This window comes from Heterocephalus glaber, unplaced genomic scaffold (genome assembly GCF_053883595.1).
Source record: "Heterocephalus glaber isolate CG9 unplaced genomic scaffold, H.glaber_assembly_v1.0 deba00001564, whole genome shotgun sequence".
In the NCBI taxonomy this organism is placed as follows: domain Eukaryota; kingdom Metazoa; phylum Chordata; class Mammalia; order Rodentia; family Bathyergidae; genus Heterocephalus; species Heterocephalus glaber.
This window is the reverse complement of record NW_028258351.1, coordinates 10,221,692-10,234,938: the sequence shown is the minus strand read 5'-3', so window position 1 is coordinate 10,234,938 and position 13,247 is coordinate 10,221,692. Positions and strand designations below refer to the sequence as shown.

The following is a 13,247-nucleotide window of genomic DNA, read 5'->3' as shown; positions in this document are numbered from 1 at the left end:
TGCTCTCCAGGGACTCCGCCCCCTCCGCCTGCACAGCCCCACCCCCAAGCCGTGACGAGCCACGCCCACATCCTGGCTCTCTCTGCCCTTCCTGGATGTGGAGGAAGAGAGTGGAGAGAGGAGGTCTCAGAGTGTGACCCCTCCCCGCCTAGTGGTTAAAGCAATCATAATAATTCCATGGGGCTTTTGTTGTTTGTTTTTGTTTTTTCTGCCGTGCTAGGGATGGAACCCAGCCCCCCCCCATACTAGACTAGCACTCTACCACTAAACTACATCCCCTGTTTTGCCCAGATCGCGAAGTCCCCAAAGACCACCAAGGAGCCGTTTCCGATGTAAACACACGAGGGTCGTTTATTCAAGCTCGAGCAGGGGCACTCAACCGTCACCGACGCAGCGGATCAGGATTGAGAGCCCCGAATTCCAAATCAGCAGGGTTTTTATTGTGGCTACCGCAAGGTTTGGGGATGTTCTATTTAGCAGTTACATGATTGGTTGATATTTAGCAAGCATGGCGGGTTGAGGGGTGGCTACATGTAGAGTTTATGGGAAAAAGGAACAATCAGCACATTGACAGAATGTTCTATAGATAATGGGCCCGGGAGCATCTGTTTTCTGGGCAGACAAAGGATTGAGTTAGGAGCTGTGTCTCTTTTTTATCTGTTGTCCCTCAGCAAGGACATTTTACCATTAGTTTATGGGCACAAAGGAGACTAGGGGAATAGTTGACTTCAGTGAAGTGGAATTTATGTCAAGGCCACTTTACTGTCTTATATTTAAGATGGAGTCAAACTTTAAAATGGAGTTAGTTAGGTCTCACACCCCAGCCCCGGTACAACTCTTAAGGCCTTTTTATGAGTGCTTCTCAATTAAGCCTCACAACACTCCTGTGGAGTAGGATTACTGTTCCATTTCACAGGTCAGGTTACTGAGACCCACAGAGATGAGAAAGGTGAAAGCCACCCTCTCCTCTGATTACAGGACGAAAAGCGGCAGCTTAAGCTCAAGATCACGTCCTCCAGGTGGTGGGAAGGCTTCAGAAGCCTGTGGAGGTCTGAAAAAAATTGGACGCCAAAATCAGGTATTCTGTGCCAATGGGCATGTTTTGGGTAGATGGATCACACTTCTCGGGAGAGTCTGAAAGTGTGCTGAATAAACCCGTTCTTCACAGAGCAAGAGACTGAAGAGACAAGAGAGTGGCCTGCCCAAGGAACAGTGATTTAGTGGAGGCCTCAGAAATCTAATCTGGTCTGATGTGATTGAATTTGCTGTTTCCTATGCTATGAAGACCAGTATAGAGAGACTGATGCACTCCCAAAGAGAAGCCACAAATGAAACTTTGTACTTTTATGATAAAAAAAGAAAATTTCCCCAATCTCTTACTCCCTCCCACAGCTCTAAATACACAACGGGTCGGTGGATGAGCATCTAGCCAGGGATGGGTCTAATCAAACAAACCATGGATCAATAACCATTTATGGGAACAAATTTAAAGTTACCCTGGGCATTTCGTCTGGTCCAGCTCATGTAATATCTTGACACCTCATGAGGCAAGGTCTTATAGTTCCACTTTATGGAAAAGAGAACGAAGACCCAGAAAGGTTAAAAAGTCTGTCCAGTGAGTGACGGGATGAATTTTCTGCTGTATTTCCCGGTAGTTCCGTCCTGATGACCCAATGACCTTGAGTTTATCGAGAGCATTCCATTTCCCAGCTCTCCCAGGTGCAGGGTTCTAGGAATGTGACCTTGTGCTGCAGCAGCCTCTGGAACCAGGATATGGGGGCTGGGTTTGAGGTTAAGCAAACAGCAACAGAAAAGGCAGCTCCTCTCCTCCAGTTCCCTCCCTCCAACAGCAGAGCACAGACTTCAGGAGCTCAGAGCCCAGCTACCCAGGCCCTCAGCTAGAGGTCCTGCCATGGCACCCCTGAGGCCCCTTCTCATGCTGGCCCTGTTGGCATGGGTTGCTCTGGCCGACCAAGGTGCAGGAGGGTATTGGTGGCAACGTGGGGTGGGCAAGGGTGGCCCGGGCATGGCTGTGCCAACTAACACCCCCTCTCTGTAGAGTCATGCAAGGGGCGCTGCACTGAGGGTTTCAACGCTGAGAAGAAGTGTCAGTGTGACGAGCTGTGCTCTTACTACCAGAGCTGCTGCAGTGACTACATGGCTGAGTGCAAGCCCCAAGGTGTGTTCTGAGCCCAGGGCTGTAGGCCTGTGAGCTCCTGTACCGCTGGAGACTCACTTCTGCCCACTCTGCCTGCAGTGACTCGTGGGGATGTATTCACTCGGGCGGAAGATGAGTATGGGTACTACGATTACCAGACCAAGGACAACACTGAGGACCACACACAGATGGAGAGCCCCTCCCCGACGACCGCTGTCTCCCAGTCCCAGTCTGAAGGCACTTCTGAGCCACCACCTGTCCTGAACCCTGAGAAAGAGTCTCCCACATTTGAAGCAAGCACTCTTGGGCCCAAGACAGAGACCTCAGGGCCCGAGGGGGTGAGCCTAAGGCCTGAGGCCACTGATCAAGGAGCCCTGGAGTCCCCTGCAGAGGAAGAGCTGTGTAGTGGGAAGCCCTTTGATGCCTTCACTGACCTCAAGAATGGCTCCATCTTTGCCTTCCGAGGTGATTCCAGGGGCAGGTCTTGGGGTGGGTCTGCCACCGGAATACCTCTCCCTCATACAGCCTCCTCCACTCTAGGAAAGTACTGCTATGAGCTAGATGAAACGGCAGTGAGGCCTGGGTACCCCAAGCTCATCCGAGATGTCTGGGGCATAGAGGGCCCCATTGATGCTGCCTTCACCCGCATCAACTGTCAGGGGAAGACCTACCTCTTCAAGGTGTCGGGCCCAGGGGCTGAGGGGCTGGGTATTGAGCATCTACGAAGGGCTTGGGAGCTGGTATCCTCAAGGCCATGGTGGGCAGGAAGGCCAGAACTAGAGCTCTGTGGCACCTGGCTGGGGCTCTGAGAACAAAGCCGGCTGAGGCTCCAGGTCCCAGCTAGTAAGCCTGGAGCTGCGGGCAGTTGCTCTAAGGTCTAGGCCTCTGTCTCTGTGCCCAACCATGGCTGGCCACATATACATTTCATCTCACACCTTTTCACCTTCCCTGCCTCTTAGGGTGGTCAGTACTGGCGCTTTGAGGATGGTGTCCTGGACCCCGATTTCCCTCGAAACATCTCTGAAGGCTTCAGTGGCATCCTGGACAACCTAGATGCAGCCTTGGCGCTCCCTGCCCACAGCTACAGTGGCCGGGAGCGGGTCTACTTCTTCAAGGGTACTCAGGGGGTGGGAGAAAATGGGTAGGTACGGTAGTGGAGGGTCTTGGTTTCCTTCCACGATTCCTCGGGGACAGGCCTCAGCTTATATCCCGACCCCCCGCCCTCCCCCCGTGCCCCCCCCAGCTCCTAGCTTCAGCAGCCCCTGGGCTCTCCAGCCTTGCTCAGACCCCCCCTCCTGATTTCCCCAGGGAAACGGTACTGGGAGTATGAGTTCCAGCGCCAGCCTAGCCAGGAGGAGTGTGAAGGCAGCTCCTTGTCGGCTGTGTTTGAGCACTTTGCCCTGATGCAGCGGAACAGCTGGGAGGACATCTTTGAGTTGCTTTTCTGGGGCAGATCCTCTGGTATGGGGGGAAGGCAAGCCTTGCTTCTGCCTCAGGAGGGCTGGAACCCCTGGGTAGAGGTAGGGCTAGGCTGTCTGGAGGGGACTGTGACTGTGGGGCTATCAATCCAGAGCTGTTTGCTCAGATGGGACTTTGCTTTTGTTGACATTTGTGGAGAGGCTTGGCTCTGCTTTGACCCCACATTTTGGACTTTGCCTAGCACAGCCAGCAGAGGGAGGGGCTGTGGCCGAGGGGCTAGGGTGGCCTAGGGTTTGGGGAGGAGATGTCATGGATATGGTGGAGGGAGGCCAAAGGAAAGAACACTGGACAAGGAACCCGAGGCCTGGGTCCTGGGCTCTGCCACTAGCTTGCTGTGACACGGCACAGTCAATGAACTCTAAAGGCTCTGTTGGAGAGAGTAGGGTCTGGTCCCTTAAAGGCCCCCATTAACTCCTTTCCCGCCACAGGTGGTGTCAGAGAGCCTCAGTTCATCAGCCGAGACTGGCATGGTGTGCCTGGGAAAGTAGACGCTGCCATGCCTGGCCACATCTATGTCTCAGGGTCTGTGCTCCACTCTTCCGGGGCCAAGAAGCAAAAGTCTAGACGTCGCAGCCGCAAACGCTATCGTTCACGTGGTAGCCGAAGCCGCAGCCGCATCCAGAACGCCCACCGGCCATCCCGTTCCCTCTGGCTGTCCTTGTTCTCCAGTGAGGAGAGTGGGCTGGGAGTGGGCTATGATGACTACGAGATGAGTTGGGTTGTGCCTGCCACCTGCGAGCCCGTTCAGAGTGTCTACTTCTTCTCAGGAGGTGGGAGCCTCTGCCTCCCCTGAAGCTGGTCTTGCCTTCCCCGCTAGCCTTGGTCCCCATGGGCTGAACACAGTCTGCAGGCAGTGGCTCCAGGAAGCCAGGCCAGGAGCCTCTAGCTGCCTTGTAGATGGTCACTTTCCCTCTGGGGGTCTTCTCAGGACAAGAGTGGGCAGGTTCTGGGTGAGTTTCAAACACTTCCTCCTATCTTCTCTTTCAGACAAGTACTACCGAGTCAATCTTCGCACACGGCGAGTGGACACTGTGCACCCTCCCTACCCACGCTCCATTGCCCAGTACTGGCTGGGGTGCCCACCCCTGGACCGCCAGTAGGAGTCAGAGCCTGCGCAGCTGGGACCCCATAGCTCCCTCCTCCAGCCTACTTCTCCCAGCCCAATAAAGGTCCCTTGGCCCTGAGTTTAAGACTACTGTCTTGACTTTGGTAGGCAGACCCCTGCCTGGTTAAAGGAGGGGAAGATAGCCTGTTGGGGCAGGTTGAGGGGAGAAAGAGAGAAAAACCTTGCTGTGTTCAACCCATGCTGGGCTCAGGCAGTGGAACATCTGGGAAGATATCTTTGATGAGTTGCTTTTCTGGAACAGATCCTCTGGTATGGGAGGAGGGCAAGCCTTGCTTCTGCCTCAGGTGGGTTGGAACCTCTGGGGTACCGGTAGGGCTAGGCTGTCTGGAGGGGGCTTATGACTGTGAACAAGGAAAGCTGGGCTTTTGGGAGGGCCTCATGAGAGTAACCCTTCCTCCTGCATCTAGCAGCCTCCAGCAGCCCACCAGCAACTAAGCAGGCACTCAAGACACTGATGATGACAGGTGTTACCAAGCCATCCCTTTCCCACTGAGGCTTGCTTTGCCCCTGAAATTGAACAGAGTCATGGAGGAGAGAGAAGGGGTAAGAGATCATGGGGTTCTAGCTCAGCTTTTCTGCTTGGCCTGAATCTGAAAGCCAGTTAGCTCCTGAGCACCCGAGGAACCAGCCACTATCATCCTCCTAACCTACCCCACGGTGAGCCCTTTTTTGAGGTTTCTGTCCTGGGTCTGGGGTTGAGGTGTGGAGAGATAGGGAAGGACAGGAACTGGAAGGAAATTCACATATAGTCCCTTGGCAAAGCAGCCCAGATGACTTCCAAAGAAGAGAACACTGTAGAAGTAACCATCTTTCTTAACCCCTCAGTGGTGCCTGTGGGACCTCCTCTAGTTCCAGGTTTCTGGGCCTCAGGAAGCCCATCTGGGGTTTTGAGTGACCAGAGTCAGTTAGATGCAGGCAAAGATCTAGAGCAGCCCCAAGGGCAATCTTGTGGTGACATCTGTTCCCTAGCCCCACTGAGAGCTGGTGGCTCTTGCCATCTGCTGCCCCCTATCATCCTGTCTAGCTTCACTGGCCAGTTCTAGGGTTGTAGGTTAGAACTCTATCCACCCTCCCCTGAAGGCAGCCAGGTCCAGGACACTGAGGGCTCCAGAGGGGGCAACCAAAGACCTGGAGCACTGGAGCTCCAGTGTGGCTTCCTGAAAGGAGCCCTGGGAGGATTTTCATGAGGTTTAGGAGTACACGCACAGCCTGCCAGAGGCTGAGGTTTGAGCAGAAGGCTGAGGCACCCGCTCCCTTGGTGGAACTCAGAAGGGGTGAGGATAAACTTACTGCACCCATAACCCCATCAGCCCCAGTCCTGCCCCTGGCCTCCCCTCTCTCCCTGGACTTCTCTGATTTGCTTTAGCTGGACTCTTACACCTCTCCCCTGCTGGGGGCGGGGCCAGCCACTCTGAGCAGCATAAAGCTCCCAGTAGATGGGTGGGGTGTGGGCACAACTGGGGCATGGCCCTCTGGCTCCTCACCCTCTGCTAGCTCCATGGCCAGCCCTGTGGAAGCATCTTCAGCAGGTGGCCTAGCGGGAAGAGGGTGGGCAGGCCAAAGAGGGGGCAAGGCATGGTGGGGAAGGTTGGAGAGGGTGGGGAGTAAGTTTGCAGGATCTGTGGAAGGCTCTGAGGCTGGGTAGAGGTGCTTACAGGAAGTCCTGGTTTCACCCTCAGCCCAGCCCACAGGCCATGCCAGTGAGTTGGGTCCTCACCAGAGAAAGAGGACCATCTTCAGCGCTGGGCAGCTGCTGGAGCTGGAGCGGGTGTTTGCCGCATGGCCCTACCCAGACATCGGGACTCAAGAGTACCTGGCCTGGGTCACCTGCTGCCTGAAGCCAAGATACAGGTAAGCTGTGACCTCCATCAGGACAGGGTACTCTCACTCAGCCAACTTGAGCTTGACCTGCAGCCTCTCCTCTGAGTATCCTACCTTCAGGTTGTTTTTCCTGGTGCAGGGGAGGAGTTGCTGGAGCCAGAATAGACCCTTTCGTCTTCCCTACCAGGTGTGGTTTCAGAATGGCAGGGCCAAGAGAATCAGGAAGCCAGGAGGCCTCCATCCCAGGCCTGAGTGTTCCCAGAACTGCTGTCCTCTTCCAGATGTCCCCCAGCAGCCCTGGGAACCCCAAATGGTGGGCCAGCCTCTACCTGTCACCAGCAGAGCTCTTCATGCCTCAGCGTGTCTGCAGGCTTCCTGTAAAGCTCCCAGCTGGGCTCTAGGGGAGGACTGGACAGGGGCTACAGTCTAAGCCCCATGGGGACCAGCTGGGGTTCCAGGAGTCCACCCTTCTTTGGAGCGAGCTACTCCTCAGGCAACCTGTCTGACCTTATTTATGCCTCGGCCATTGTCATCAATGTGGATCACTCTTAACCTGGAGGCAGAATTTGTAAGATCCCTCCTCTCTGGCTCTTATACCCTGCCCCCTCTATTTACAGAAAGTTTTCTAATACAAAGAGAATTTAGGGCTTGGGATGTAGCTCAGCTGGCATGCCTTCCTGGCAGGTGCAAGGTCCTGAATTCAATTCCCCATACCAAAAAAGAACAAAATGAAGAGAAGTTAGCCCCCTCCCGCTGGTCTCCAGGCAGGTCACCTGCAATGACTGGGGCTTGGCTCTTACTACTCTGCACCCTGACCTTTCCTGGGGTAGATGCTCAGTGTCTTGGTAGGAGGCCACATTACCCCCATCTACTGCCACACCTGGTTCCCGATTCTCATCCCAGGTGAACTCCTCCCTCTAAAAAGGGGCAGCCACTGCTTGATGAGGGCCATTTAGGCCACTACCCAACTGCTAAGTGAGGAGGAGAGTGCTGCTCCAAATCTGAATTGCTGGGGACCCACCCTTTTATGGCTCAGGGGCCCCTCTCCTGACCTCCTGCCACCTGGACAAATTAATCACTATGGGTCTGAAAGGGGAGTGACATGAAAGCAATAAAGCAGAAATAGGAGCCAGGGCTTAGGCTGATTTCACGAAGATTACATTGGCTGTTCTCTGATGTAGTCCTGTGGGGACCTGACAGATTTGGGGTGCCGGGGGTACAGCAACAATGGGTTTTGGTATCATCTATAATACAAACTAATCTCCAAATAAAACCCAACTCTGTACCTTCATCTGGACTGTTGTGTGCTTCAAATGAATAGGGACAAGGGCCATTTGGCTTGGAAATTTATCTCCATCACCTAATCTCTAAATAGGGCCAGGTTCCATACAGAGTCTGGGTGGGAGGTATTACCCAGGCTTTTGCTAGATTAGATGGAGGGAGGGATGGTTAATTGAAGGGTTTAGGGCTCTGACAGACCCTGTGGAGGTGGGAGCCCCTGCTGGTACCCTGTCCTGGTCCCAGTTTCCAGATGTCTCCACCTCTGGAGCAGCTCCATTTTGGGGAGAAAAGCAGTTTGTGATCAGTCTGTGCTGGATCCATACCCTAGTTGTGCTCTGCACGTGGAAACTCTCTGAAACTCATTGTGCTTGAAAGGCAAGAATGGTAAAACTTGCTTCCTTCCCATTTCACAATGTTTTTAAACATATGTGGCATAGTAAAAACTCAATAAATGCTAGTTCTGCTGCTCTAGCCAGAAAGCTAAGGCCTCAAACTTCTTGTTCCTCTGACCTCCTGCCAAGCACTCTCTGCACCGAGTGCATTGGAGAAAGCACAGTACACTCAGAGGAAGTGGCTAAGGCATAGTTCCCTTCTCTGGGCCGAGCTGGAGGACGGGACACCTGATTCACAAGCCTAACTCTGACCTTGCGAATGGAACCCTCCTTGCACAATGGCCACTTCATTACTCTCTAGGCAGGAGCTAGGTCTTTTGCCTCTTTATCTCCAGAGGCTAGCAGGGCCAAGCGCACAGTAAGGGTTCAATGTCACAGAAGCCTGTGGGTTTGTGAGGAGGGACGGGATGAATGGGGATGGGGGACAGACTCTGATTTCATTATGAGATTTTCCCCCCACCCCTGGCCCACAATCTGCTTGAGATGCTGATAATGATAAAGTTAAAATGTCTCTAACATTTGGAAGCCTTCCTACCTAATGTCAGGTATGCAGGTGGGGTGTGTGTGGAAGCTTAAGGCTCTATGGCAGCTGAGCCCGAGTGCCGACACAGGGAGGCACAGCCACAAATCCCCACAAGGCCTCAGTGCAGCTTTCCACCCAATCTTCTACAGTTCAGGTGAGCAGAACACTTACATTTTATCACAGCTGACACTTCTCCCAACTGACAGAAACTGGGAAATTTTGTTGAGAAAATGTTTATCGAACTGGTGAATGTATAATTTATAAAAACAGAAAAGCTTTGGAAAAAACAAAGACTACAGGACTGTGTGCAATGAATGAAGAGGAAGACAGCTCTGCTGTTAGCAGACACAAGTCTCAGAGATATGGAAATCTTTGTGCTTTGTATTATTTGTCACCAACTTCAAATAAGAACACTACTGGACACAATAAATATTTATTGGATACGTAATTGGGGTTGACACCTTTTTAAGTGCCTTATACAGACAGATCTATCATCATACCACTTACTTTAAATTCTCAGAAGTTTAATATTACACAGAGACATCCAGACAATGTAGCAGTTTTTGGCTACATTTACCAGAGGAAGGATCACAGCTGGTTATGTGATCCTTCTGGGTCTGTTTTGAATTCTGGAAAAGGGGGTCAGTATCATCCCCTTTCCCAAATGGTAGCTGCCTGGCTTCCAGTTCCACTATCCTGTACCAACCCATTTTTCTCTTATTGGATCTCTGTTCCTTAATCAGTTCCCCTTCCAGCATAGACTGAAGAGATGCAGGCCCTTTCTCCTTTCTTGGAGGCTTCTTCTTTCAATTGTTGGCCTGCAACAAAGACTGGGGAGATCTCCCTTCTTAGAGGATTCTGCTCTCAACTACCAGGCTGCACCAAAGACGTGTGCACTAGGACAAGTTCGAGGCAGTACGGTCTGTCTTCTGGGGAGGCCTGGATTCCATTTACTCCTGATGGAAAAAGCCCAGTCCCAGCAGTGCTCAGGATAGACTGGAGGAGGCAGATGGGCAATGGGTTCAGGATACCAAGATACCAGTTATTTTTAGTTTAAAAGAAGTATCGTCCTCCTCCACTGCTCATTCTGGAAATTTACAGAAGATGGGGCTCCTCACAGAAACAGCAGGTGGCCTGGTTTAACTAGAGCTGAGTACAAGAAGCCTCATGGGTTGACTGAGTCAATGATTGGTACTTGGGAGCCTGATGATCCCAAAACCTTCTGCAGACTCTGATGATGAAGCACTAGTCACAGCTCTCCCAACTCGCCTTCCACTGCCCGCACCATGACATACAGCTCAGCTAGGCCCACCACTGAGGCGACAATTAATGCAGCCAGCACCGTCTAGGGAAGAAGAGAAGTAGGCTTAAAGGATATAGAACTCCCACAGCAGCCCCTAAACTGAGGGAAAGGAGAAGGTGTCCTGGCTTCTCTTGGGGTTATTACCCATCCCACAAATGCTGAAGGGCTCAAATGTTCCCCTTGTTTATTGCATAAATATACGCTCAATTTCCGCCCTATGCAAGACATTTTCACATACATTCTCCCTTTCCTACTAACACCCCCACCTGCAGCACTTTGCCTGCCCAGTGCCTACTCACCGAGGCCATTTCTGTGAAGATATACTGGCTTCCAAGGTAAGTGCAGACAAATGCAGCTGCAACCGTCACAATGAAGTTGAAGATGGTGATGACCAGAGCCTTCACTGATCTCACTTTAGGGAGGAGCCCAGAGAAGAAACCCTTAGGTCAGCATTCTCCAGGAGGTCCTCTTACCTCAATCAACTGGGTTCCCTTAAAAGAGCAAGTCTGAACAGCTCAGCCTTTAACCTAGGATGCTGGGGTGGGAAAGAATGCTATGACTCAACTCAGGGAAAGGCTTTAGCAGCCTGGTTTCCTAATATCTTACCTTGCTTTCCCAAGTCACCGAAAGTCCCACCGTGCCTTGAATCCTGGGCAAAAGCAAAAACAGACGATTTCAGAACAGAAGAAGCTCAAGGGTAGCCCAGAGAGCTCCCATTTGGTCTGGGCTCAGCCCTCTCTATTCCTAAATAAATTAACTCTGCATTCTCCATGGACTTTGTCTAGAACCAATCTGCCTCTTTTCTGCACTACAGATCAAGCATTACAGAGAAGAGGACACAGGCTCTCAATACCTCTCCCTCTCCTGTTACAGGGCAGGAGCACATCACAGAATAGAAGGGAGTTCTATTAAGAAAAAAAAGACTCCAAGGGATGTAGCTCAGTGGCGCCCTGCCCGCCTGGCAAGAGCAAGGTCCTGCGTTCATTCCCTGGTGGGTGGGGGGAATCACCATCTAAGCCATCAGTTTCAGTGAATGAACTGGGAATTATATCTAGTTTGTATGCAACACAGAGGGCCTACGGACCCAGAATAGTATACAAACCAAGTTGTTATGTTGTTTCTTTCCTCTACACCTCTTTCTAGGACAGGGCCTTGTTTTTAGAGGTATTCCATGTGGTGAAAAGCAGACCCTTACCTGACAGGTGACATTACGAGTGATCCGCTTATATTCCTCATTGGCCAGATGTATCTTAATCTTTTCCAGTCGGGCCACTAACTCTGGGTTCTGAAGCAGAAGAATCACATGAAAAGACTAACGTTCTTCTACATATTTCTTGCTAGAAAGTAGGTCATAGTCATTGGTTCCAAGGGGCATGGTACTGCTAAGGGTGCCAAAAGACCCACATGCCTGCCAGTCACACCTCTACTGCTTTGGAAACTGATTTTTGGAACACAGTATCTGTTTGTGTGTGTGGGTTTTTTTTTTTTTTGGTACCGGAGATCGAACTCGGGACCTTGCGCTTGCAAGGCAGGCGCCAGAACCACTGAGCTAAATCCCCGGCCCTGGAAACTGATTTTTGGATAAGTTTCCCAAAGCTGTCAAATACAGAAGATTCCCTCATCCTAGAGCCTGAAGATTTAAATATAAATTTTCAAGCTCAAAAGTTGATTAATAAATTTGATGTCCAGCGCCGGGGATTTAGCTCAGTGGTTTCACTGCCTGCTGCGCAAGCGCAAGGACCCAAGCTCGATCCCTGGTACCAAAAAAAACCCAAACCAACAAAAAAACCCCCAAAAAACTCCTACATGCAAATAAATTTGATGTCCAACTCAATCAACCACTCTCACAAATATATCCTTACTTACCCGAGGAGGCTTCACAACCTCTGGGAAATGGATTTCACTGCCTTCTAAAAGCTCATGGAGGTATACTGAGGAACCTGGGGAAAAAATGCTTCCATATAGTGACCCACTGAACTGAGGTTGAAAGATTAAGATCAGTAAAGGGTCTACTAAAATAGAACATGGCTATCCCTATGTCAACCTATCCCCAGGATGATTTTCAGACTGGGGAAAATTCTACCTACTTTCTAGCACTGCACGGCAACTTTAACTATCAGCTCTCAATTATTCTGCCAAAGTGACAACCAACACCTAATACTTTGCCTCTGGGTTAAGTCATAGTGAAGCTAAATACCCAGAGGACTGTACTAGATTAGATAATCTCTTTCTAACATTCTTTTTAGTTCTAATAGGTGAGCAGTCTACTTTGCACTTCTGGCTAGGCTTTGTTTTTTGCCTTCTCTTTCTTCACAGATAAGGAAACAGGTTCAGGGAGGAGAAATGACTTCTTCAAGGGGGAATTACCGACAGATCTAGGACTAGAACTCATATGCTACTCCTAGTCCATATCTTTTAAGGTAGCTTTTGTCACACTACCTCAAAGAAAAAAAAAATCATTTTTCCTCACTCTTGCTTTTGAGATAGAAAAAAAATCCAAATTCCCTAACGGGACAAACTCAGTTTGCTAAGTTGGTTCCAAAGGTGGTGAAAAAGGATGATGGTATTGGGTTGGAATCTCAACTGTCTCAAGGGTCAGCTGAGTCTAGGTGTGCCTTCAAGACGAGACTGTCAAGAAAACAGAGTCTGCACAACACAAGTAAATTTTGTCATCCACGAAAAACTCCCACACAAGTGGAGAAGGGAACGGGTGGCCCAGGGGTTTCTGAAGAGACTTCTGGGTTGGTTACATGAGTTCTCCGCAAGCGTGGGAGCGGGATGGAAAAGATCTCAGGAGAGGGCAGATCTGGAAACAAAGAGGCGACCTCGGACTGGAAATGGGCTCACCGCTTTCTCTGAGATGCTGGTGCAGATCCCGGATCAGACGAAAGGAAACCAAGCGTCGGGGGCCAGTGGGACTATCAACATTCGTGTGCTTCTTCCCCAGAGCGCCCTCAAGCTCGGCCCGCAGCTTCCGGGGCAGCTTCTCCGACGCTAGCTCCCCGCCAGGCCCCAGAGCGCGCACCAGACGCTCACCAACAACCAACGAAGACGCCATGTCTAACGCACTGTGATTCCCCAAACTCTGACTTCCACCTGCTGTGCGCCGGAAGTAGCTCCCAGCTGAGGGGAGGTGCGAGGCAGGGCAGGGCAGGGGGCCCAGG

At 51.4% G+C, this 13,247-nt stretch overlaps 3 protein-coding genes across 3 annotated transcripts; 2 read left to right on the top strand and 1 right to left on the bottom strand.

Annotated features, from left to right (window-relative positions):
• Nucleotides 1-1,778: 1,778 nt before the first annotated feature.
• Vtn (vitronectin) lies at nucleotides 1,779-4,821 on the top strand. The gene is made up of 8 exons (XM_004856981.4): nucleotides 1,779-1,976; nucleotides 2,060-2,179; nucleotides 2,258-2,623; nucleotides 2,699-2,838; nucleotides 3,118-3,274; nucleotides 3,467-3,619; nucleotides 4,066-4,407; nucleotides 4,625-4,821. The coding sequence occupies exons 1-8, from the start codon at nucleotides 1,913-1,915 to the stop codon at nucleotides 4,735-4,737; spliced, it is 1,455 nt and encodes a 484-aa protein (XP_004857038.4). The 5' UTR covers nucleotides 1,779-1,912; the 3' UTR covers nucleotides 4,738-4,821.
• A 170-nt stretch (nucleotides 4,822-4,991) lies between these two features.
• On the top strand, nucleotides 4,992-9,923 carry Sebox (SEBOX homeobox). The gene is given in 6 exon segments (XM_087191523.1): nucleotides 4,992-6,260; nucleotides 6,263-6,292; nucleotides 6,443-6,592; nucleotides 6,595-6,614; nucleotides 6,772-7,072; nucleotides 7,075-9,923. Coding segments are annotated over 6 exon segments (624 nt in total). The 5' UTR covers nucleotides 4,992-6,199; the 3' UTR covers nucleotides 7,137-9,923.
• Nucleotides 9,198-13,215, bottom strand: Vma12 (vacuolar ATPase assembly factor VMA12). The gene is made up of 6 exons (XM_004856979.3): nucleotides 12,931-13,215; nucleotides 11,950-12,023; nucleotides 11,279-11,368; nucleotides 10,690-10,732; nucleotides 10,383-10,495; nucleotides 9,198-10,125 (listed from the first exon to the last, which is right to left on the bottom strand). The coding sequence occupies exons 1-6, from the start codon at nucleotides 13,139-13,141 to the stop codon at nucleotides 10,030-10,032; spliced, it is 627 nt and encodes a 208-aa protein (XP_004857036.1). The 5' UTR covers nucleotides 13,142-13,215; the 3' UTR covers nucleotides 9,198-10,029.
• Between the last annotated feature and the right edge of the window lie 32 nt (nucleotides 13,216-13,247).

What these genes read in the sequence shown, in the direction of transcription:
- Vtn (XM_004856981.4), top strand. Translation starts at nt 1,913, where the DNA reads ATGGCACCCCTGAGGCCCCTTCTCATGCTGGCCCTGTTGGCATGGGTT. An exon ending in GGTTGCTCTGGCCGACCAAG is followed by an intron (nt 1,977 to 2,059) that starts GTGCAGGAGGGT and finishes CCCTCTCTGTAG; the next exon opens with AGTCATGCAAGGGGCGCTGC. An exon ending in TGTCTACTTCTTCTCAGGAG is followed by an intron (nt 4,408 to 4,624) that starts GTGGGAGCCTCT and finishes CTTCTCTTTCAG; the next exon opens with ACAAGTACTACCGAGTCAAT.
- Vma12 (XM_004856979.3), bottom strand. Translation starts at nt 13,141, where the DNA reads ATGGCGTCTTCGTTGGTTGTTGGTGAGCGTCTGGTGCGCGCTCTGGGG. An exon ending in CTCGTAATGTCACCTGTCAG is followed by an intron (nt 10,733 to 11,278) that starts GTAAGGGTCTGC and finishes GCTTTTGCCCAG; the next exon opens with GATTCAAGGCACGGTGGGAC. An exon ending in CGGTGACTTGGGAAAGCAAG is followed by an intron (nt 10,496 to 10,689) that starts GTAAGATATTAG and finishes TCCTCCCTAAAG; the next exon opens with TGAGATCAGTGAAGGCTCTG.